Source organism: Colobus angolensis, unplaced genomic scaffold, assembly GCF_000951035.1.
Source record: "Colobus angolensis palliatus isolate OR3802 unplaced genomic scaffold, Cang.pa_1.0 Scaffold86, whole genome shotgun sequence".
In the NCBI taxonomy this organism is placed as follows: Eukaryota; Metazoa; Chordata; class Mammalia; order Primates; family Cercopithecidae; genus Colobus; species Colobus angolensis.
This window is the reverse complement of record NW_012122487.1, coordinates 5120564-5142912: the sequence shown is the minus strand read 5'-3', so window position 1 is coordinate 5142912 and position 22349 is coordinate 5120564. Positions and strand designations below refer to the sequence as shown.

The window sequence follows — 22349 nt, the reverse complement described above, 5'->3', positions numbered from 1 at the left end:
CCGCATGTTCTCACTCATAGGTGGGAATTGAACAATGAGATCACTTGGACACAGGAAGGGGAGCATCACACACCGGGTCCTATTGTGGGGAGGGGCTGGGGGGAAGGATAGCATTAGGACATATACCTAATGTAAATGATGAGTTAATGGGTGCAGCACGCCAACATGGCACTTGTATACATATGTAACAAACCTGCCCGTTGTGCACATGTACCCTAGAACTTAAAGTATATATAAAAAAAAAAGGAATAGCATTGAATCCATAAACTGCCATTAAAATGGCAATATGGCCATTTTAATATTGAGTCTTCCTATCCACAAGCGTGGAATGTTTTTCCATTATTTGTATCATCTATGATTTCTTTCAGCAGTGTTTGTAGTTCTTCTTGTAAAGAACTTTCAGCCAGATGTGGTGGCTGATGCCTGTAATCCCAGAACTTTAGGAGGCTGAGGAGGGCAGATCACAAGGTCAGGAGATGGAGACCATCCTGGCTAACACGGCAAAACCCCGTCTCTACTAAATATACAAAAAATTAGCTGGGTGTGGTGGCAGGTGTCTGTAGTCCCAGCTACTTGGGAGGCTGAGGTAGGAGAATGGCGTGAACCCGGGTGGCAGAGCTTGCAGTGAGCCAAGATCACACCACTGCACTCTAGCCTGGGCAACAGAGCGAGACTCTGTCTCAAGAAAAAAAAAAAAAAAAAAAGAACTTTCACCTCCCTGGTTAGCTGTATTCCTAGGTGTTTTATAATTTTTGTGGCAATTGTGAAGGACATTGTTTCTGATTTGGTTCTTGGCTTGACAGTTATTGGTGTATACGAACACTAGTGATTTTTGACATCAATTTTGTATCCTGAGACTTTGCTGAAGTTCTTTATCAGCTTAAGAATATTTTTGGCTCAGACTGTGGGGTTTTCTAGACATAGGATCATACCGTCTGCAAACAGGGATAGTTTGACTTCCTCTCTTCCTACTTGGATGCCCTTTATTTCTTTCTCTTGCCTAATTGGCCTGGCCAGGACTTCCAATACTATGTTGAATAGGAGTGGTGAGAGAGGGCATTCTTTTTTTTTTTTTTTTTTTTTTTTTTTTTTTTTGATTTTTTTTGAGACGGAGTCTGGCTCTGTCGCCCAGGCTGGAGTGCAGTGGCCGGATCTCAGCTCACTGCAAGCTCCGCCTCCTGGGCTTATGCCATTCTCCTGCCTCAGCCTCCCGAGTAGCTGGGACTACAGGCACCCGCCACCTCGCCCAGCTAGTTTTTTTGTATTTTTTAGTAGAGACAGGGTTTCACCGTGTTAGCCAGGATGGTGTCTCGATCTCCTGACCTCGTGATCCGCCCATCTCGGCCTCCCAAAGTGCTGGGATTACAGGCTTGAGCCACTGCGCCCGGCCGAGAGGGCATTCTTGTCTTGTGCCGGTTTTCAAGGGGAATGCTTCCAGCTTTTGCCCGTTCAGTATGATGTTGGCTCTGGGTTTGTCATATATGTCACTTACTATTTTGAGGTGCATTCCTTTAATACCTAGTTCATTGAGACTTTTTAACATGAATGCATGTTGAATTTTATTGAAAACCTTTTGTGCATCTATTGAGATAATCATGTGTTTTTTTTCTTTAGTTCTTTTTATGTGATGAAATCATATTTATTGATTTGCATATGTTGAACCAACCTTGCATCCTAGGGGTAAAACCTACTTGGTAATGGTGGAAAAGCTTTTTGACATGCCTCTGGATTTGGTTTGCCAGCATTTTATTGAGGATTTGCATCAGTGTTCATCAAGGACCTTGGCCTGACGTTTTCTTTTTTGTTTTATCTTTGTGCCTAATTTTTAAATCTTTTGTGTAGGTGGTGTCTCACTTTTTCCCAGGCTAGTCTTGAACTCCTGGCCTTAAGCAATCCTCCTGTCTTGGCCTCCCAAAGCACTGGGGTAACAGACATGGGCCACCATGCCTGACTTAATTCATTTATATATTAATGATCACGAAACTCACAAACTGTCGGTGCTCCCTTTAAGGTGTCTATGTTTTTCTTAAACTTTACTCTGCTACAGCATCTGGTATAATGTGGTATCTAATAGTATGAAATCATATCTTTCAGCCCTTTTATTGCTCCAGAAATAATGCCATGTCATTCACGAGTCCTATCACCTAAGTTCAGGAAACACCAACTTTTATTTTCTTTAGGGAAGAAGGTAATATTCACATGTCTCTGGAAGAGTAACCCCATTGTCATTTCCATGCCTTCTGTTCTCTAGTATCTTGTCTCTAAAGACTGAGACAGCTGGTGAAATAAGCAGCATCATCTATAGATTCAGCATGGCATTACTATTCATGAAGCTAGCACCTAGCACAGGGATCAAGATTTTTTTTAAGTGCTTTAGGTTTTTTGGGCCAGAGGGTCTCTGAGGTCTCTTACAACCCCTTGCCAATGCTGTTGAAACACAAAAGCATCCATTGACAGCGTTTAAATGAATGATTGTGGCTCTTTTCAACAAAACTTTATCTAAGGATACTGAAATTTGAATAATTATTTTATTCTGTAAAATAGTAGTCTCATTTCAAATTTTTTCAACCATTTAAAAGTGTAGAAACGGAAGTTTTTATTACCTAAAAAATCATGTGTGTATCTATATGTTTACAGTTTCACTTTCTTTAAACTGCCTTCCCTAATGGCTCCTCACACCAATCCCAGGCAAGGTTAGTTGAAAATGGAGGCTCAGGAGCTTATAAGATGAGAAGTTCTTGTAATTTAGGGTGCATCAAAACTCACTTTCAAGTAGAAATTAGAAATTTTGGACATTGAGAAAAATAACAGTTGCATGTCATAAGTTCAGAGTTAAACTGTGCTGTTCTCAAATGGCAATAAGCTGAATTCTGGGAGCTTATGGGAATTGCTAGTTATAATAAATTACTTAAGCATAAATCTTCTTTATGCTAATTTCGTCAGGCCTGTTACTAAGAGAATATGTACTTGGATATTACCAGTTCAGGTATATAAACAAGTCTCCTAGCAAGTGCATAACAAGGCACATTCAGAAGTCTCATGGTGTTATGGCCCTCAGCTTGTCTCTGGCTGACACAGTATACTTTAGCAAAAGAGTCCTGGGCATTATTATTGAGGACAGAGGTGGACAGAAGTTAGAAACTGGTCAGGCTCCTACTGGCAGATGACTTCAGAATAGTGACTAATCATTGGACCATTCAGTTCTTCTGGTACTTTTAAGAGAGCCTCTGTTTCATGATCTTGGGAACTACTTTTCTCCTTACAACGACACTCAAAGAGCTCCTTTCCCTTCTCTAGGCCACAGATGTGGACACTTAATAAATTAAAGCATTAAACAGACTGCTCCCCTGGTCTCTTCCTCTTATGTCCATGAACTCTGTCAAGTAATTACCTGTAAGAATGCAGTCATGCCTGGCTCTGTGACTCATGCCTGTAATCCCAGCACTTTGGGAGGCCAAGGCGGATGGATCACTTGAGGCCAGGAGTTCAAGACCAGCCTGACCAACGTGGCAAAACCCCATCTCTACCAAAAAATACAAAAATTAGCTGGGTATGGTGGTGCGTGCCTGTAGTCTCAGCTACTTGGGAAGCTGAGGAGGGAGAATCACTTGAACACAGGAGGTGGAGGTTGCAGTGAGCTGAGATAGCACTACTGCACTCCAGCCTAGGGGAGAGAGTGAGACCCTGTCTCAAAAAAAAAAAAAAAAAAAAAAAGAGAGAATGCAGTCAGTAGCAAGGGCCTAGGAATGGATTTGCAAAAAACCAGTCCCTCTTTGGTATATTTCCTGATGATGAAATGCATATACAACTATATTGAATAAAGTTGTTTTCAGAAGTGGTGGATTTCAAGTGAAGGTTATTTTATGCTGTAGTCAAAAGGGGTTACATAGGACTTGCTCTGTAATGATGCCTGGACTAGGTAACCAAAAGTGTTGAAGGAGTCCACCTCAATGGGCACAAAGTTGGTAAACATCCAGGTGGGATGAGCTCTTTCTTTAGACAAGTCACAAGGGACACTGGAATAGTTTTTATTCCTGCTTCTCTTTTAAGATGGAATCCTGCCCTGGGAACCAAATGTAATAATCTAATTTTGGTGTCCACAGGGTCTCTGAGTCTCTCCTGAGACCACTGGTTTAGCCAAGCTAGTGGTGTCTGTTTACACAACATGAGTAGTTGGGCTCCCTACACAGAGCTTAAAAGGGAAGGGGGTTCTGTAGCCAAAATGAGAACTAACTTCCACAGCCTTCCTTGTTCACCTCCCTGTGGGTCAGGTGGGATAGACACTGCAAGCCCCAGCCTCTGTAGGGAAACCCACGGAACTGAGGGCGTGTGGTCCAGCAGGTCAGCGTGGCAGAGCCTCCCTTCCAGAGAGACCCAGGAGGGAATAGTCTTGTGGATGAAGCTTCCACAGACTTTGAGGAGTTTCACAACAAAAACAGAGTATGGGATGGCAGTTACCTTCCTGCTGATCCTGTTTGGCCGCTACTGCCAGGTCCCCAGCGCCGTCTTGGGAACAGAGCACATTCCAGCTCTGACTTGGCCTCTCTCTCAGACTGGGAGATGCCTCTATTGCCTGTCTTTTTAGGAAGAGCTTTTGCTTTCAAGAAGTATAGGATGGTCATTAAGAACATACACCCTGGAACTAGAACTGGGGAAGTTTCTTCATCCCTCTGTATCTGTTTTGTCATGTACATTACAGAGTTTGTGAGCATTGAATGTGTAAAGATATTCATAGTCCTTAAAACTGTTTCTGACAAACAGAAAATAGCTTATGGTGATGATGATTATAATTATTAAGGACAGAGATGGGGGAAACTTCGAAATTGGTCAGCCCCCTAACAGCAGATTACCTCGGGATATCAAACGGCCATTGGAAAATTTAATTCCTATGGCACTCTTTTTTTGGAAACCTTGGCTTTTTGAATGATTTTCCTTCTCATCATAACTACAGGATATTGGGGCATATTTGTCATCTAATTCCTTAATCCCCATCACATAGGAGGAGATCTACATTTGTACTCCTATCACACGCATACCATGGAATTTCAGCGTATTTGTTCCATACACACCTTTGATCCATTTCCCTGGCATAAGACATTCCATGACTTGAGTACATAGTGGTTGTCTGACATTTTGCTAATACTAGGACCTTCACATATGGCTTCACAAGTTGTGTGCTGCACAACTCCAGGGGGCCAGTGAGCACTTTAAAGCTAATCACTACCTAGTACACACTCAATCTTACAGATCTTTGAAATTTGAATAAATCCAAAGGATATTTATACAAGATTTATATGTAGACAGGCACATTTGAAATTGCATCCTTTGTATGATAATTTTATATCATTATAACCTCACAAGAAAAAAATTGTTTTTCTCTGTTGATCCTGGTAATAGCAGACACACACAGTAATATGACTGCCATGGAACGGGAAATTATTAAGTATTGCAAAACTGAACTGAAAGATAAAATCTTTCAATGGGTGGATTGTGGAAAAGGAGGAGGCTTACTTTATGCAAGGCAGATACTATATGTAGGTACAGTAGGTTATGGAAAAGTTTCTAATGGTTGAAGGGGGAGCCTTTTAACAACAGAAAACTTCTCCAGTGGACTTAATTGCTACCTAAATTTCTACATTAAAATTTAATCACTTTCATTTATACCTATGTCATATATTACATGTACATACCATGAATAGGAGGATGCATTTATTCTCACTAGTCATTTACCGTATAGGGTGAATAGGAGGCCCACACATGCTGATAAGAAAAGGATTTCGTGCAGAAAGACAGAGAGGACCTAACTGCAGTGAGCAGCTTCCACGATCTCTTTCAAGTGGGGAGAGGGGCCTGACAAAGAGAACATGGTGAGATGCTGAAAGCAAACACTGACCATTCCAAATTTAGAAATTTAGAGGATGGACCAAATTTAGAGGATAGACTCTAGCATCAAGATTTTTGTTTAGAATTAACAAAAAGTTCAAGGACAGACTAGAAGTCTTTGCTCAAGATTTGATATTTTTAGGATGTTCTCAGAAGTTAAATAAAAAGCTCCCTGCTTCTTGAATAAGCAGAGTTGATGCTGTGTGATTCTTTCTTGAGGGCAGCAAAATCTTCCTGCATGCCTGACCCACTGTAGGCATCCAATAAATGTCTCTGGGCCAAAATCTGTTTCATTTTATTCACCTTATTTTTACCAGAAGGTAATAAATTATATTTTGAAACAAATTTTAGGGAACTACCAGCTGCTTCTTTGAATCAACAGGCTTTTCACATCTTGGCAGAGTGCTGCTGAGTATAGCGTCAGCGTGACTTCCAGCCCCTACTCAGCCTCCCTCACCTACTACGGGACTTGTCCGGGCTCTGTTGCATTCCCCGCCATTGTATGCAGACTCAAGCAAAAACCGAGGTTCTAAAGCTCATCATTTTTGTCATTTAGAGCATTTATTTTGTCATTTCAGAAAGTGGATGTCACCAGCAGGGCTGTGATGGAAATAATGACTAAAACAATTGAGTACCTTCAACCCAATCCAGGTAAGGAATCATCTTGTATGTTTAAAGGATCCATCCAGGTAACTTTTAGTTTCTTTGATAGACATTTTCAGTTTGGTGTGTTTCTTCTTTTGGTGTTGCTTCCTCAGTCCACTTTTCTGAGAGGTTAGCGACTTCATGGATAGCACATTTTAACAGGGGAGTAGGGCTTTTTAAAGCTCACGTTGAAGTAACTAGAAGATCTGTGGTATTTTATCTCACTGTGGTGTATTTAACAAATAATGTATACAAACAGTTCAGGTGACACATAATACCAGAGTAGCTATAAACTGTTATCAGTTGACGTTGAACTTTCAAGAGATGGTAAGAAGGAAAATTAGGATAGTTTTAAGATAAGATATAATGATTCCCAGAAGATGTGAAAAAATAGGGAGGTGAATCGTTTTCATGAAACACAGAAGGTTTCTTCATTGGGCATCACCAAAGTCTTCAGAGCATTGATCTTGATTCTGATTCTTCTACAGGTGCATCACAGATCAGCATTGGTTCCTACTAACTTGTTATACTCGAAGAAAAATAAGTGGTAATAGAGATAATGGAGTTATATGTTGATAAGAGGACCAGGCAGAGTTGGGGCAGTCTCGGTAGGCACCAGGTATAGCAGAGCAAAGCAGCCTACCTCACAGACCTCCTCATTACCATTCCTGTGTGTCAGTTTCTAACCACAGGGCATGGAAATGGGAAGCAACGCTGGTTGTATTTAATTGAGATGTGTGAATATTTGGAAGACCCCTTAATCTTGAGGCTAGTTTCTTTGGAAGTTTCAGGTTGGGGTTCCATGTCTTTTATGGTCATAGAGAGGCTGATGCAGACAACTACTTCATTCCCAATGAGCTTGGATACTGAGCAGTAGTGGGCAAGCGATAAGAAAAGGGGGAGGTGTGGCATGAGAGGAAGCAGATGTGTGCTGTGGTAAGTGCTGGCTCCTTCTCTGTGCCCCCTGCTGCTGGCTGCAGCTTCCTTCCATCCTTATTCACCTATGACCAGCCCAGCTGCTATTCTGAGGATTAGCAAACTATGTAGGAATGACTTTCTGGATTTTTGTTGCTGTTGTTTTTGTTCATAAAACACATTAGAAATAGGCTTATGTGAGGTAAGAAAATATGGAAGAAAATGTGGTAAGCTATAGGAACCAGGAATTTAACTGACAGTGGACTAGATACATTTTCAAATGCTTAGCAGATTGGTCAAAGAACAGCAAAAATCAAGTTTCTGATTTTTACCCAGAACCTTCTTTGTAGCCACTGTTTTTCACAGAGATGCAAAGATCTCTTGGATGCACATTTATTCCTTAGTGTTTAAACCACTGACAAAGGTCAAGTTCTGAAAGAGAACTGCTCGCCCTGCTTCCCCACAAGAAATCATTATATAGGGGCAAGAAGTTTTGGTCTTTATCTTTGCCTAGAACCTTGAAGTACTCCATGATTTCCTGGGATTTTCACATGAGTTGTACTTGTAAGTCATGGTTGTAGGGCTAAGATAAAGGGAATGGGAGGAGGAATATAGTATTTATTGATCACTGAAGCATTTTCAGTGTAGTGCTAGGTATATGAGGCACTGTCTCATCTTTAAAAGTAACCATTTTTCTCCATATAAAGTACAAACAGTTGAAGAATTTATAGTATGAAAATAGACTAAAAATTCATTGTAACACAAGTTCTCAGTGGGAGCTCATCAGTTTTCCTAAGCATAATGGAACTGTGCTCTGTTGTAGGTAGGTGTGGTGGGTTGAATGGTGTGTCTCCCCAAATTCAGGTCCATCCAGAACTAAAGTAATAAGGAATGTGACCTTATTTGGAAATAGTCTTTGCAGATATAGGTAGTGATGTAGGATCTTGAGATGAACTCTACCTAGATTTAGGGTGGCCCCTAAAACCAAGGATGGGTGTCCTTATGAGAAGAGGAGAGGACACAGAGACACACAGGAAAGAAGGCCACGTGAAGAATGAGCAGAGGTTGGAGTTATATGTCATGAGCCAAGGCATGCCAGGAGCCACCACCACAAACTGGAAGACAAGGATTCTCTCAGAGCCTTCAGAGGGAACCAACTTTGCTGACACCTTGATTTCAGACTTCCAGTGTGCTGAACTGTGAGGGAATCAATTCTGTTTTGTTTCAGGCCACCCAGTTTGTGGTCATTTGAAAGGACAGCTCTAGAAAACGAATACAGTAGGCTAGCCTCATATTATTCAGGAAAAAATAGGGGTCAGAGGATTTAAGGAACTTTCCCATTCATACACCTAGGAAGGGCTGAAGACAAGATTGGGACTCAGGTCTGACTACCTCCTAAGTCTCTGTGCTTCACGTTGCAGGATCCTGCCTCTGAGAAGGGTAGGCTGCATTTCATTTAGGTGTAAAGGGTCCTTCCCTTTCAGAGGGAGTACAATAGAAATTCAGAAAGGAAATTGTGGGATTGAGGCTTATTTTTACTTTAATAAAAGACATCAAAGGAGGAGGTAATTGAGAAGATCTGAATATTTAGAAATGACATTTTTAATACATACCACGTGTGCTAATTGGCTGCCAATATAATGGTTTTCTGACTGTTGGAGAGTTGAGTGGACATCTGCCACTAAGGAGAACAATGAAGGCCATTACAGGCAATTCGAGGTGGGTTTCAGAAAAGCAGTTATGTATGGGCACGTCACATACATATATGAATAAGTACTACCCAGAAGAGTCCAGAACAAAACAAAATTTTGTGTAATCATTCCACAGAATGTAAACAACCTGCATTTAATTGTTTACAACAGGTACAATTTCATCCCTCCACCAGCTTCTTGCCCTGATAGTAGACACTGGCCATAGAGCCCAGACCAGGTAACTGGTGAAGTTCAGAGTTAGGCAAACACCCAGAGAGACAGTCCTTGGGCACAGGAGAGAAGAAAGAATATTCCCAGACTTGTGCAGTTCGCTAAATACTTTGCCCATTCAGCCTTTCAGTGAACCCTGGAGCTGGGCCAACCACTGTGGATACTGGTTGCTGGTTCTGAATAAGCAAGATGTGGCTTGGGTTAGGACAGGGCCTGATGCCAAGTAACAAATTTACATGGACAGGCCAGGGGAATCAGTAGAATTTGCTGCTTTGAGGGTACTTTGGGAGTACATCTGTATTAGTTCACCGCTCCAGGGTGCTTGCTGGCTTTCACATCTTGGGGGTGTGGAGCTTACACATGTTTTCTATTCTTAAAACTCAGTTCCTATTGAAATGATGACCAAAGTGATTTTGTTTAGCTTTTAAGAATACATGGCTATGCTCTGTGAAGGTCTCACATCCAGTCTTGCCCATCTCCAGAGTGATATTTTAAAGAGCAAATTTGGTCATATTATAGAAAACCCTTCCATGCCTTTTCATGCCTTTAGGATTAACTTTCATTTTTAACATGGCTTAAGGGGCCCTCCCTGCATAGTCAGCCTGCTCTTTCCCCAACACCTTGCGAGGCTAACAGCTCCCTCAGGTCCAGCATAAAGGTCACTTATTAACCTTCCTTGGCTCCAACCACATTAGGTTCCCCTATCCAACCCTATTAGGTCCCTCTTGTAATCCCAGTTGCTTTTCGGTGGGTCACATGCCATACCTGAGGTTTTGTTTTTCCTCCCCTGTGAGTTCAGCACTGTGCCTGTCTTATTCACCACCACATCCCCAGCCCCCAGCTCAGTTCCAGGCAGCCAGTAAACACTTGGATATTGGAATAAATGAATTATGAAGCACAGTTGACTGTCAGTGTCTAATGTACTAAAACTTCTCTAATACAGAAAGTAGGAGGAAAAATTCTTCCTTTTCCCTAAATCATCACATATTCATATGTAACCAACATTCGTCACGTGCATTTACTTTTATGCAAAGAGCAATTCTAGATGTTGTGGGGCAGAAATGAGACCAAGACTGGAGGCTCGTCCTCTGGAACCTCACAGTTTTAGGGTAAGTTACCCACAGTCTGAGGAGAGGAGCCCAGAAGACTTCACAGCTCATTCCTCCTGGGAAGTCCAGCTGACTGATGAGATGTGGAAGCGTGAGCAGGATCACAGGCTTGAAGGTCTGCCCTGTGAAGGCGGGCTTTCGAGAACGCAGGACAGACAGCTGTAAAGTCATCCAAGCTTGAACTGGAATAGCGTAAACCAGTACAGATTCCTAAACTGCTTAAATAGGAAATACTTTGAATATAAAAGTACTGTGCACAAATTCCATTCTACTGGTTTTAAGTGCCTATTCTTATGGTATCTTTGAGCAAAAATCACTGGAGAAGATATAAGTCACTTTTCTTTACACATTCTGATGCCTTACGGGGAAGCAAAAGGCACTAAATCAGTCTTGTCCAATAGAAATAAGATGCAAGCCACATATGTAATTTTGAATTTTCTAGAAACCACATTATAAAAGTAAAAAGAAAGATGAAATTGTGTTTAATAATATATTTTATTTAACCCATTATAGCCAAAATACTAATCACTATTAAAAATTATTGAGATATTTTATGTTTTTTTATACTTTGAATTTCGGTCTGTATTTTATACTTACAGCACATTTCAATTTGGACTAGCTGCATTTCAGGTGCTCAGCAGCCCACTGTGGCCAGTGGTGCCCATAATAGACAGTACAGCACTAGATAGTTTACCTTTCCATTCAACATGTGTTTCATGTTTACCTCCTGTTTTATGTTTTATCAGTGGGGTTTTTTTTTTCAACAGAGCAATGGACTCTTGATTTAGAATTAGGAATTAGGATATCTTTAAGCTCTGGATTTAAAAAAAAATTTCTGAAAGTCTGTTTCATGACACTTGAATTGAATTACAGACATAGTTGGACTGTGGACCCTTTTAAGCCTTAGCATCCTTGTTATGAGACAGGCCTTTCCAGTTTGCACTGAGAAGTTTCTCTCAGTGCAAACTGAATGTGATTATCCTGATGTGATAATCTAATACAAATTTCCAAACTGCTTACATAAAAAGCAGCTTGAATGTGAAAAATGTTGTACACAGTAGGGGTTTGTTTTTCTATGGAAATGCTTTTTCCTTGAATGCCTATATGGTCTAGATTTTTCCAGCATTTCTGAGATTTGAGTATCAAATTGGGGTCATTCATGTCTGTTTAGAATTTTTAAATAATTTCAAATCTCATTTGTGAAATATTGCCTGTGGAAATAAAAGCTAGCTGTATTAGTTTCAAAATGTCCCATTAGTCCCTAGAAAGATACTCTATCAAAATTAGTGTACTTCTTTTCCCACAGGCTGTGCTCTTAATCATCTCCTTCCAAAGATGAATAAATACAGTGATTATATTTGGTGTCTTTGGAACTGAAAATAAATACATGTATTACCTGGCATTCGTGTAGCCAAATCCTTGGTCTTACAACACACTGAATTTGCTGTTTTTCCCTGGAGGACAGGATAACTTGTATTCATCTTTGCATCTTTTAGAGTCCGTAGCGTTATGCCTGGTACGTTGTTTGCCCTCAGTATGTCTGGTGAATAGGTGTATGAATGAATATATCCATCCTTCACTTAAAGAATAAGGGACGTGTGCTGAGTCTAGTAGCCAGAGCTTTTCCATTTCCAAATCCTGACAATGAAAAAGAATCAAAATGCATAAAGGACAGATGACAAAAGCAGTTGTGAGGAAAATGTTGTTAAGCTTCAAAGGAATAGGGTCTTTCAAGGATAAATATATTAAGAAAGAAAATTTAGGTCAGGTGATGGGTGATATAATTCGTATACTAATGCATTGAGAGGCTGGAGGATTTCTACTTCTACATCTTTGGGGAAAATGTTGAAAATTAATACGTTCCTAAAATATTTGAGACACTGTAAGTGATTCAGAGTTTTAAGTCAGCTAGAACTGGTGGAATAATGATATTCTTTCCCTGTGTATCTAAACAGTGAATGCTAAAGCTAGATCCTATTTAAAAGGTTCTTAATCAGGGCCGAGTGTGGTGACTCACGCCTGTAATCCCAGCCCTTTGGGAGGCCGAGGCTGGCAGATCACGAGGTCAGGAGATCGAGACCATCCTGGTTGACACAGTGAAAACCCGTCTCTGCTAAAAATACAAAAAGTTAGCTGCTCATGGTGGCGGGCACCTGTAATCCCAGCTACTTGGGAGGCTAAGACAGGAGAATGGTGTGAACCTGGGAGGCGGAGCTTGCAGTGAGCCAAGGTCATGCCACTGCACTCCAGCCTGGGCGACAGAGCAGGACTCTGTCTCAAAAAGAAAAAAAAAAAAAGATTCTTAATCATAACAAATATAGTATACATTTAAAAGGCATGTGTACAAATATATTGAGAATTAAGCTAATGGCACCTCACATGAATAGTCCCTAAATACTGTAAATAAATACCATACCTAAATCCTCAGCATGGCCTTTAAGATCCAGCATGTGGTGGCCCCTGTGCTTTCTGTCTCTCCTAGTTCCTTCTTCCTCTTGTTCACCCTGTGGCCTTTAGTTTCTTCAGTTCCTCAAGTTCTTTGCTGTATCAGGAGTTTGCAGCAGCTGTTTCCCCTTCTCCTGGTGGAATGTGGGCCCTCACCTGCCCCTTCTTCAACTGTCTTCTCACCATGCCTCCTGTCTTAGCTTATATATCTCCTCTGAGTGGCACCTCCTGAGGGCCAAGTCGACATCAGTTCTACTCTAGTTTTATATTTTCATGTTATCTTCACATCACATGAGTTCCCCACCACAAATCTCTTGAGAAGTTCCTCACTTAGAATAAAATTGAAAACACTTATATGGGTTACAAAGTCCTGAGGATCTGAAATCATTCCCTATGTTCCTGGCTGTCTCCATCTCGTTCCTTCTGAGCTAGCCTTCCTCAAACACACAGGCACGTTGTTCATGGGGCCTGGCCAGCCCTTTTGCCTCAATCACTTCCTCTCCATGTCTTCTCAAAACCTTCACTGGGGTTTCTGCTCATATGTCACCTAATTTGTGCAGCTTTCCTGATCATCTTGTTTAAAACATCAGTCCTTCTAACTTCCTAAGCCTTTTCTTGTTTTACTTTTCTTCAGAGCATTTAGCACCACTTCAGCTGTACATTTACTTGTTAAAATGTTGCTTATCACTGCCACCATAATGCAGTAACTTGAGCATAGGATTGTTTGTACACTGCAAAGAGCCCAATTCTATTTTTTATTGAACTTTTCATAATATTTACTTTATGCAACTTATGATTTGTTCACTGTACTGCCTTTTTCCATTATTACTCTCCTGTTTTACATTCTCCACATAGCAGCCAGTTCTATCCATTAAAGATGCAAATCACATTTTGTCATTCCTCTGCTTGTAACTCTCCACTGGCTTCCATTGTACTGAGAATTATCCTCAGCCTTGTTTCTGTCTTGGGATCTTTGCACAGGTGTTTCTTCTGCCTGGAACACTCTTTTCCAGCTCCTGTTAATGTCTGCTGCTCCTCATCACTGCACCTTCAGTCAGATGCCATCTCCCTGTACAGTCCTTTCCTGGCCTTCCCCCTATTGAAAATAGCTTCTCCTCAGCCCTTTCATACCTCGTTATATTATTTCCTATCAACATTTGAAAATATCTTCTAGTTTATCTTTTTGTTTATTGCTTTCACGTCACTCCCATTTCTCATATAGAACATAAACTCCAGAGAGGTAGAGTCTTGTCTATCTTGTTTACTATCTAATAATGGAAACAGTGCCCTCAGTAAATATTTATTGAATGAATGCTGTTCATCTCTTCTAGTATATTGTAAACAAGTCACTGAAGTCAAGGACTATGTCTTTTTTACTCCTTTATATATACCCAGTTCCTAGCACAGAGTTTGGTGCTAGCAATTAGTTAATTGGCTTAATGAATGAATCAAATCATGTTAAGCATATATAAGCTCCATCTTAGAGGGGGAGCTAACTTTTCAGGTAAGAGTCATGGTCTACAGACTTTTACAGATCAGGATCAGAGCTGTTCTCTGTGTAATATCTATTTGGTGTCATGCACAATTAATGTATTTCACAATTGCTTTGGGAAAAGTGTGGATGTGCATACTCTCATGTATAACATCACTGGGCTGAATCTATTAGTAGACATTTATGTTTATATACATAGATAATAGTTGTATCTGGTTTTGGATGAGAAAATTGAAGCTGCAAGGTGACTAGCAATTTGGCCAAAGTTATACAACAGAAGAGCTAGAATCTTTATTCAAATATTACTATCTCCAAAGCACATTCTGTTTTCAAAACAAAATGTCTTATGCTACAAAGTCTTAAACTACAAAGATACTTCCAGGCTTGGTATGTGTGGCAAGCACACTCTAGAGTGACTCCTACAGATTCACACCCTTGTTTAATCCCTTCCCATTGAGTGTAGATGGAACCTGTGACTTGCTGCTAACCAATAAATATGGCAAAGGTAATGGAATCAACCACTCACCACTCCCTTGATGTGATTACATTATATGGCAAAATCGATGGTGCATCACTCCCATGATCATGTCACATTATGTGAGACAGTCTTAGCAGACTAGTACGAGAGACTTTCCCTTCCTCGTCTAGAAGAAGCACACTGCTGTGTTATGACAGCCTAAGGAGAGGACCACATGTCAAGGAACTGGGGGTGGTCTCTAGAACCTAAGGGTGGCCACTAGCTAACAGCCAGTGGGAAGCCAGAGCTCTCCATCACACTGCCACAGAGGAGTGAATAGCCCGGACTCAGGAAGACAGCAACCCATGTGAGCCTGCATGCAGACTTTTCCCCACTCCGGCCTCCAGATGGCAAAGCATCCTGAATCACACTTTGTTTGCAGCCTCGCAAGACCCTGAGCATAGGACTAAATTCAGGCATGCCCAGACTTACCTGCGGAAACTGTGAGATAATATGTGTTGTTCGAAGCCACAGAGTTTGTGGTACTTTGTTATTCTATGTAGAAAACTAATACAGTGTGGCTGTTCCCAGCCAGAGCTCCTATTTCAAGCATACAACTGTCTGATAGGGCCATCAGGCTATTTGCCCAGGGGCTTTAGGCTCCCTGGATACCTTACACTGAAGCAGGAGGTAGATTGCGAACACCTGTTACTGTCTTTTCAGCTTAAGATGAGGTCTCCTGAACCCCCCAGGGAGTGTGGGTTAGTCCAGTTCCAGCAAAGACTGAAGATATCTTTGTGTTTTGAAACATGATAGCAAAGAACACTTGGCACCGTGCCTGACACTTAGTAGGGACTCAAGAAATGTTATGTACCTTCCTGCCGGGGTACTGCAGCTCAACCTAGGGCATCTCAGATGCTAACCCAGCACCTGGGCAAGGCCTTTAGAAATCCCACTGCAGGACCCTTCTTACAATAAGGTTATAGTATCAACTACCACCCTCTGTTTGCTCTGAAAACCTGAGAAAGCAAAGGCTTATGATGTTAGTACACTGAGGGTTGTGTATTTTTCAAATTGCACAAGCTGTTTTATGCCCTTGAGGGGGCAATTGCCTGCTTTCCCAGGGCATGCTGTGAGACTGTGTTGGCACCTTGCAGCACCCCATCTTCAGGCAGGAGATGTTTGCTGCCCCATGTCACAAGTTCTTAGGGCTGCTGACTGTGTACTACAGCACAGTATCTTGCTAACTCTCCCCGCTGTTTCCTACTTGAGGCATAAAAGAGCTTTGTCACCTTGGAGAGAGGTGTTATATAAATACCATTATTTGGGTTGAGAGTAGCATGATCCAGTGCTAGGGTTGCCTATTTGTATGAGACAGTAGGCAAATCTTCCTCTTCCCTTTTCTCAGTCTCTTCTAATAGTTAACTACAAAAGAAACAACATAGATATGAGTGTATTTACCTAAGTTCTCATTACAGTATAACTTTTTGTCATTTAGTAATTGTTAGTGTGCAAAACTGCAGAGCACATTGGTGTCAGTGCAGAGAGCATCAGAGGGCCAGGTTTCAGACTTGTAGATGCTCTGAGACTTCACCTAAGAAAACCAGGCCGTAATATGCAATAATTACATGTTGCCAAAATGCAATGCATGCTAAGATGCAGTTTATTATATAAATTTTGTTGCAAGTCTTAAGCCCCAATCTTATTTAGTGTGATTTGAGGATTTATACTCATATTACAATTATAATCTCTATATTAGACTTCACAAATTTAGTTAAAATAATTTAGAATTAATTTTTCTTATTTTCATAGTAAAACATGCATAACATGAAATTATCTTAACTGTTTTTAAGTATACATTTCAATGGGATTAAATACATTCATAATGTTGTGTAATCACCATGACCATCCATCTCCATAACTCTTTTTGTTTTGTAAAAGTGAAACTATAGCCCCCTTAAATAATAACTCCCCCTTTCCTACTTCAGCCCCTCGCTACCACCTTTCTACTTTCTAGCTCTATGATTTTAATTATTCTAATTACTTCATGTAAGTGGAATCACATAGCATTTGTCTTTTTTGTGATGGGTTTATTTCACTTGGCATAATGTCCTCAAGCTTTACTTATGTGATAGTGTATATAAGAACTGCCTTCCTTTTTAAGGCCAAATAATATTCCCTTGTGTGTAAATAGTACAATTTTTATATTGGTTCACCTGTTGATGGACAGCTGCATTGCTTTCACATTTTAACTATTGTGAATAGTGCTTCTGTGATCATGAATATACAAATATCTCTCTGAAACTCTGCTTTCAATTATTTGGGTTAATATCCAGAAATGGAATTGTTGGAACTTAAGGGAATTCTCTTTTTTATTTCTGAGGAACCACTGTGCTCTTTTCCACACCATTTTACTTTCTCACCAGCAGTGCACAAGGGTTCAAGTTACTCTACATCCTTGCTGACACTTGTTATTTTCTGGTTTTTTGAGGTTTACCATACTTATGAATGTGAGGTGGTATCTCATTATAGTTTTGATTTGTAATGACCTAATGATTAGTGATGCTGAACACCTTTTTATGTGCTTTTTAGCCATTTGTACATCTTCTTTGGGGAAATGTCAATTCAAGTCTTCGCCCATTTATTAATCTAGTTGTTTGGGTTTTTTGTTGAGTTTTAGGAGTTCTGTACATATTCTGAATGTTACTCCTTTATCAGATACAACTTACAAATATTTTCTCCCATTCTGTGGGCTGACTTTTTACTCAGTTTATAGTGTCTTTTGATGCACACAATTTCTTAACTTTCATGAAGTTGAATTTGTGTAATTTTGTTGTTGTTGCCTATGCCTTTAGTATCATATCCAGGAATTCATTGCCACATCCAATGTCATGAAGCTTTTGCCTATGTTTTCTTCCAAGAGTTCTAGAGTTTTAGATCTTACCGTTAGGTCTTTAATGTATTTGGAGTTAATTTTTGTATATGGTATTAGAAAAAGGTCCAAATTCATTTTTTTGCATATAGATCCATTTTTCCCAGCACCATTGGTTGAAAAGACTGTTATTTCTTGTGAGTGGTCTTGGTACCTTTGTCAAAAAACATTTGACCATGTATGCAAGGGTTTATTTCTGAGCTCTCTACTCTGTTCCCATGGCCTACATGTCTGTCTTTATGACAGTACCACAGTGTATTACCATAGCTTTGCAGTGAGTTTTCACATCAGGAGCTATGAGTCTTCTAGCTTTGTTTTTTAAGATTGTTTTTGCTGTTTGGAGTCCCTTGAGATTCCATATGAATTTAAAGATGGAATTTCCTTTTCTACAAAAAATGTTATTGAGACTTTGATAGGGATTGCATTGAATCTGTAGATTACTTTGAATAATATTGACATCTTAATAATATTAAGTCTTCGAGTTCATGAACATGGGATGTTATTTCCATTTATATATGTCTTTTAAAATTTCTTTCAGCAGTGTTTGGTAGTTTTCATTGTTGAGGTCTTTTACCTCCTTGGTTAAATTAATTCCTGAGTATTTTATTCTTTTTGATACTATTGTAAATGGAATTATCCTTTTAGTTTTCTTTTCAGATTGTTCATTGTCAGTGTATAGAAATGCAGCTGATTTTTGTGTGTTGACTTTGTGTCCTGCTACTTTGTTGAATTCATTTATTAGTTCTGACAGCTTTCTGTGGGAAATCTTTAGGGTTTTCTATATGTAAAATCATATCATCTGAAAATAGATAATTTTACTTGTTTACATCCAATTTGGATTCCTTTTTCTTACCTAATTGCCCTGGCCAGAACTCTCAGTACTGTGTTGAATAGATGTGGTCACAATGGGCATCATTGTCTTGTTTCTGATCTTAGAGTAAAAGCTTTCAGTCTTTCACCATTTAGTATGATTTTCATTGTGAAGTTTTCATATATGACTTTTACCATGTTGAGGTAGTTTCTTCCTATTCCTAGCTTATTGTTTCTATCATGAAAAGGTGTACTCATTCCTGCATCAACTGAGATGATCATATGTGTGTGTGTATGTTTTACTCTATTATGTTAATGTGAAGTATTAGATGGATCCATTTTTGTGTATTGAACAATATGCTTGTATTTCAGGAACAAATACCACTTGGTCATGGGGTATAATTTTTAAAATATGCTGTTGAATTTGGTTTGCTAGCATTTTGTTGAGAAATTTCACAACAATAATTACAAGAGATATTGGTCTCTAGTTGTCTTGTAGTGCCTTTGTCTGGCTTTAATATCAAGATAATGCTGTCCTCATGGAATGAGTAGGAAATTTTCCTTCTTCAATTTTTTGGAATAGTTTGAGGAGGGTTGGTGTTAGTTCTTCAAATATTTGGTAGAAGTCACTGTTGAAGCCTTCAGATCCTGGACTTGTCTTTGTTGGGAGATTTTTGATTACTGACTCAATCTTCTTACTAATGATAGGTCTGTTCAGATTTTCTATTTCTTTGTGAGTTAGTCTTGGTAGGTGTTGTGTTTCTAAGAATTTGTCCATTTAGGTTACACAATTCATTATTGTACAGTTGTTTATAGTAATCTCTTAATAATCCCATTTACTTGTGCATATCAGAATGAATATCACCACTTTTTATTTCTGATTTTAGTAGTTTGTGTCTTTTCCTTCTCTTTTTTTTTCCTAGTCCAGCTAGCTAAATGTTTGTCAATTTTGTTGATCTTTTCCAAGAAAAAACTTTTAATTCTTTCCTTCAATTAAAGACATCCTTGGCTCTTGATAGGTGATGAAGAGGCAAGTATATTTTTAGCTGTTGGTTGCCATTTCAATGAAATAGCCATCAACTGTAATTTTCTCCAAAAGTGGGAAAATAGAGAAAATAACTAACATTTGTTTAGTGCCTGCTTTGGTTATCCACACCCGCTCATTTCACCATCACAATATTTTGAGCCCTACCCTGTGTTATTCCTTTGACACTATGTACCCTTGCATTAATTGGTAGGAAATGATAATAGATGCTGTTATAGGAGAAGGTATTTCTAATTTTTTTATCTTCAAAAGAAGATTATATTTTTAAATTTAAATGTCACTTTGGTCCTCTGAATTTTAATGCTTGTGTAAAAATGTTACTTGTATTTAGAAATTAATTATCCTTAATTAAATTTGTCAATTTTCTACAAGAAGGGAGAATAAATTACCTTTTGTTTTCCTTGGACTATTTATTTGATATATACTTTTTAAATTCTTTTTTTTTACACAGACCCACCATACACAGAAACAAGATAAACATGGTCTGGCTATAGTAGACATTCTTGAAGAAATTTTAAAAAGAGGAGGGATTTTTTAAATAAATTTTTCTTGGAGTTTTAAAATCAGACCTATTGGTTTTTATCTCAGTGATGGTTTTGCAAAGGAGTCTATTTCTTTGGTTTTGAAAATATACATTAAAATCTGTGTACGCTGACATAGATGCCATCTACTAAATGACTTCATCCATTTGTTCTTGTGGATTCTAATGTATGTATGAGAGATTTTTAGATTGGGAAAGCAATATGAAGTTCAGGAAGCAATCTTCTTATGTTGAGTGTGGAAGCAGAGGTTTAAGAGGTTAAGCAGCTCATCTAAGGTTATGCAGGTGGAACAATCTCCAGGCTCCTAACTCACATGGGCTCATCCTGCCTCCTGAATAATTACACTTTATCACCTCTGCATTTTTAAACACCTAACAAGTGTAAGTATGGCTAAAGCTTTACATTTTGCTGCTGAGAAGTCTTAGTTTTAATGAAGATGTAATAAAGCAGTGAGAGCCAGTGCAGCCTTCTGGGAATCTGACAAGAGAACAGTGAGCTTTTGGGAAACAGCTATGATTCAAATTCTGGCCCGGCTTCTTGTTGGTACATGTCCTTGGGCACCTTACATCATTTTTCTTACTTCATTTTCCTTATCTGTAAAATGGAGAAACAAAACTCATCTCTTGTGTTTTGCAAGGCTGAATGATGTGTACGAATTATATATGTAGTAGATACTTCTGAAATGATAGTTATAGGATGAAATCTGATTATGATCTTCAGTTTTGCAGATACTTCAGGGCTCTTTCTAAGTTTTCAGACCAGATAGTAGCAATTAATGAATAGTATTACAAATTATTCGGCATTTGTCCTGCTCAAGATCTCTGCTCCTTTGGGCAATGAGGCTTGGTTTCTATAAGACAGATAGGGATGACAAAGGAATTAAATCACTAAAAGCAGTGAAAGACTTCAGAAACCATGTTTCATGTCTTTGGTCTTCCCTGATGGACGCTAAACCCATTAGGTTTCCCCCAACAGTCAGAACACGAAGATGTGACTTGGAGTACTGTGGCCACCTGTTCTGCCCACGTACATTAGCTGTGTTCATCAGCTCACACCAAGGGTGGGGGCTGGATTTTCTTCTTCCCTGTTGTGATAGACAGATGCCCTGTCAATATGTTTTTATTTGAAATTTCACAGTGAAAGAAGGAAGCTACTCTTGAGAATACAGCAGTTTAAATCAGGTTGTAATTTTTAAAAAGTGACTTACAAAAGGGCTTTCCCCAAATACTCTCATCATAATCACCTAGGGTGGGGAGAAAAATGGGGTACGGAGGGCAGACTCACCCCTCATCCTTGCCCTTCCAACAGGGAACACTCATTTTCATATCCCTGTGCCTCTGTAGCCCTGTCCTGTGTTCAGGTTTGTGCTGGGCATCTCTGTTCCACAGAGACTGCTGGTTTCCAGCACAACAGAAATCCCATTTGTGATAAACCTTGATTTGAATGGTAGTAAATGAAACTTTAAAAAGGCAGACATTAAAACTCCCTGTTTTTTTTCCTTAGGAAAAGGAGCATTCCATCTTCTGGAATCACTGTCCTTGGGACTAAACCCCCTTAGAAAACACCACTTTTGCCTGGCCTTCAGAGGCTTGTGAGCCACAGGTCCCCTAACATTTTACATCTTTCCAGAAAAAGAATCTCACAGCTTTCCTACAAACATCTGTCACAACCTCAACAACCTCACAACCTCAAGTCTGTCCTGTTTTAGAGACAAACACACAAAAATACTATAAGGGAAGTATTAATACTTGTTCAGAGATTGTCAGGAACATTGTACTTAACAGTGAGAAATATGAAAGATGTGTATATGAGTGTGTTATGTTATTCTTTGTACTTTGCATTTTCAAATATCCCATCTTTTCTTTTAAGCCAAGAAGTATAATAATACTTTACCTGGCCACCAGAGATGAGAATTGGAATGCAATAAAACTTGCCACAAGCTGGGAGGAACCAGCAGTGTGCTGCTATAGGCTTAACAACCAGCTTTCTGGAAGAAAAACCTTGATTTGTAGCATGAGACAGCTTCTGTGTCTCACATGGCTATTTTCTTTTCTTTTTTATTTATTTATTTATTATTATTATTATACTTTAGTTCTAGGGTACATGTGCATAACGTGCAGGTTTGTTACATATGTATACTTGTGCCATGTTG

At 39.4% G+C, this 22349-nt stretch overlaps 1 protein-coding gene across 3 annotated transcripts in view; it reads left to right on the top strand.

Annotated features, from left to right (window-relative positions):
- Positions 1–22349, top strand: part of SH3GL2 (SH3-domain GRB2-like 2) — a 67747-nt gene that overhangs the window by 24121 nt on the left and 21277 nt on the right. For all 3 annotated transcript variants that reach the window (XM_011930367.1, XM_011930369.1, XM_011930368.1), the window contains one exon: positions 6462–6534. In XM_011930367.1, coding sequence (XP_011785757.1) covers positions 6462–6534 — 73 coding nt within the window. The remainder of the gene's footprint in view (positions 1–6461; positions 6535–22349) is intronic.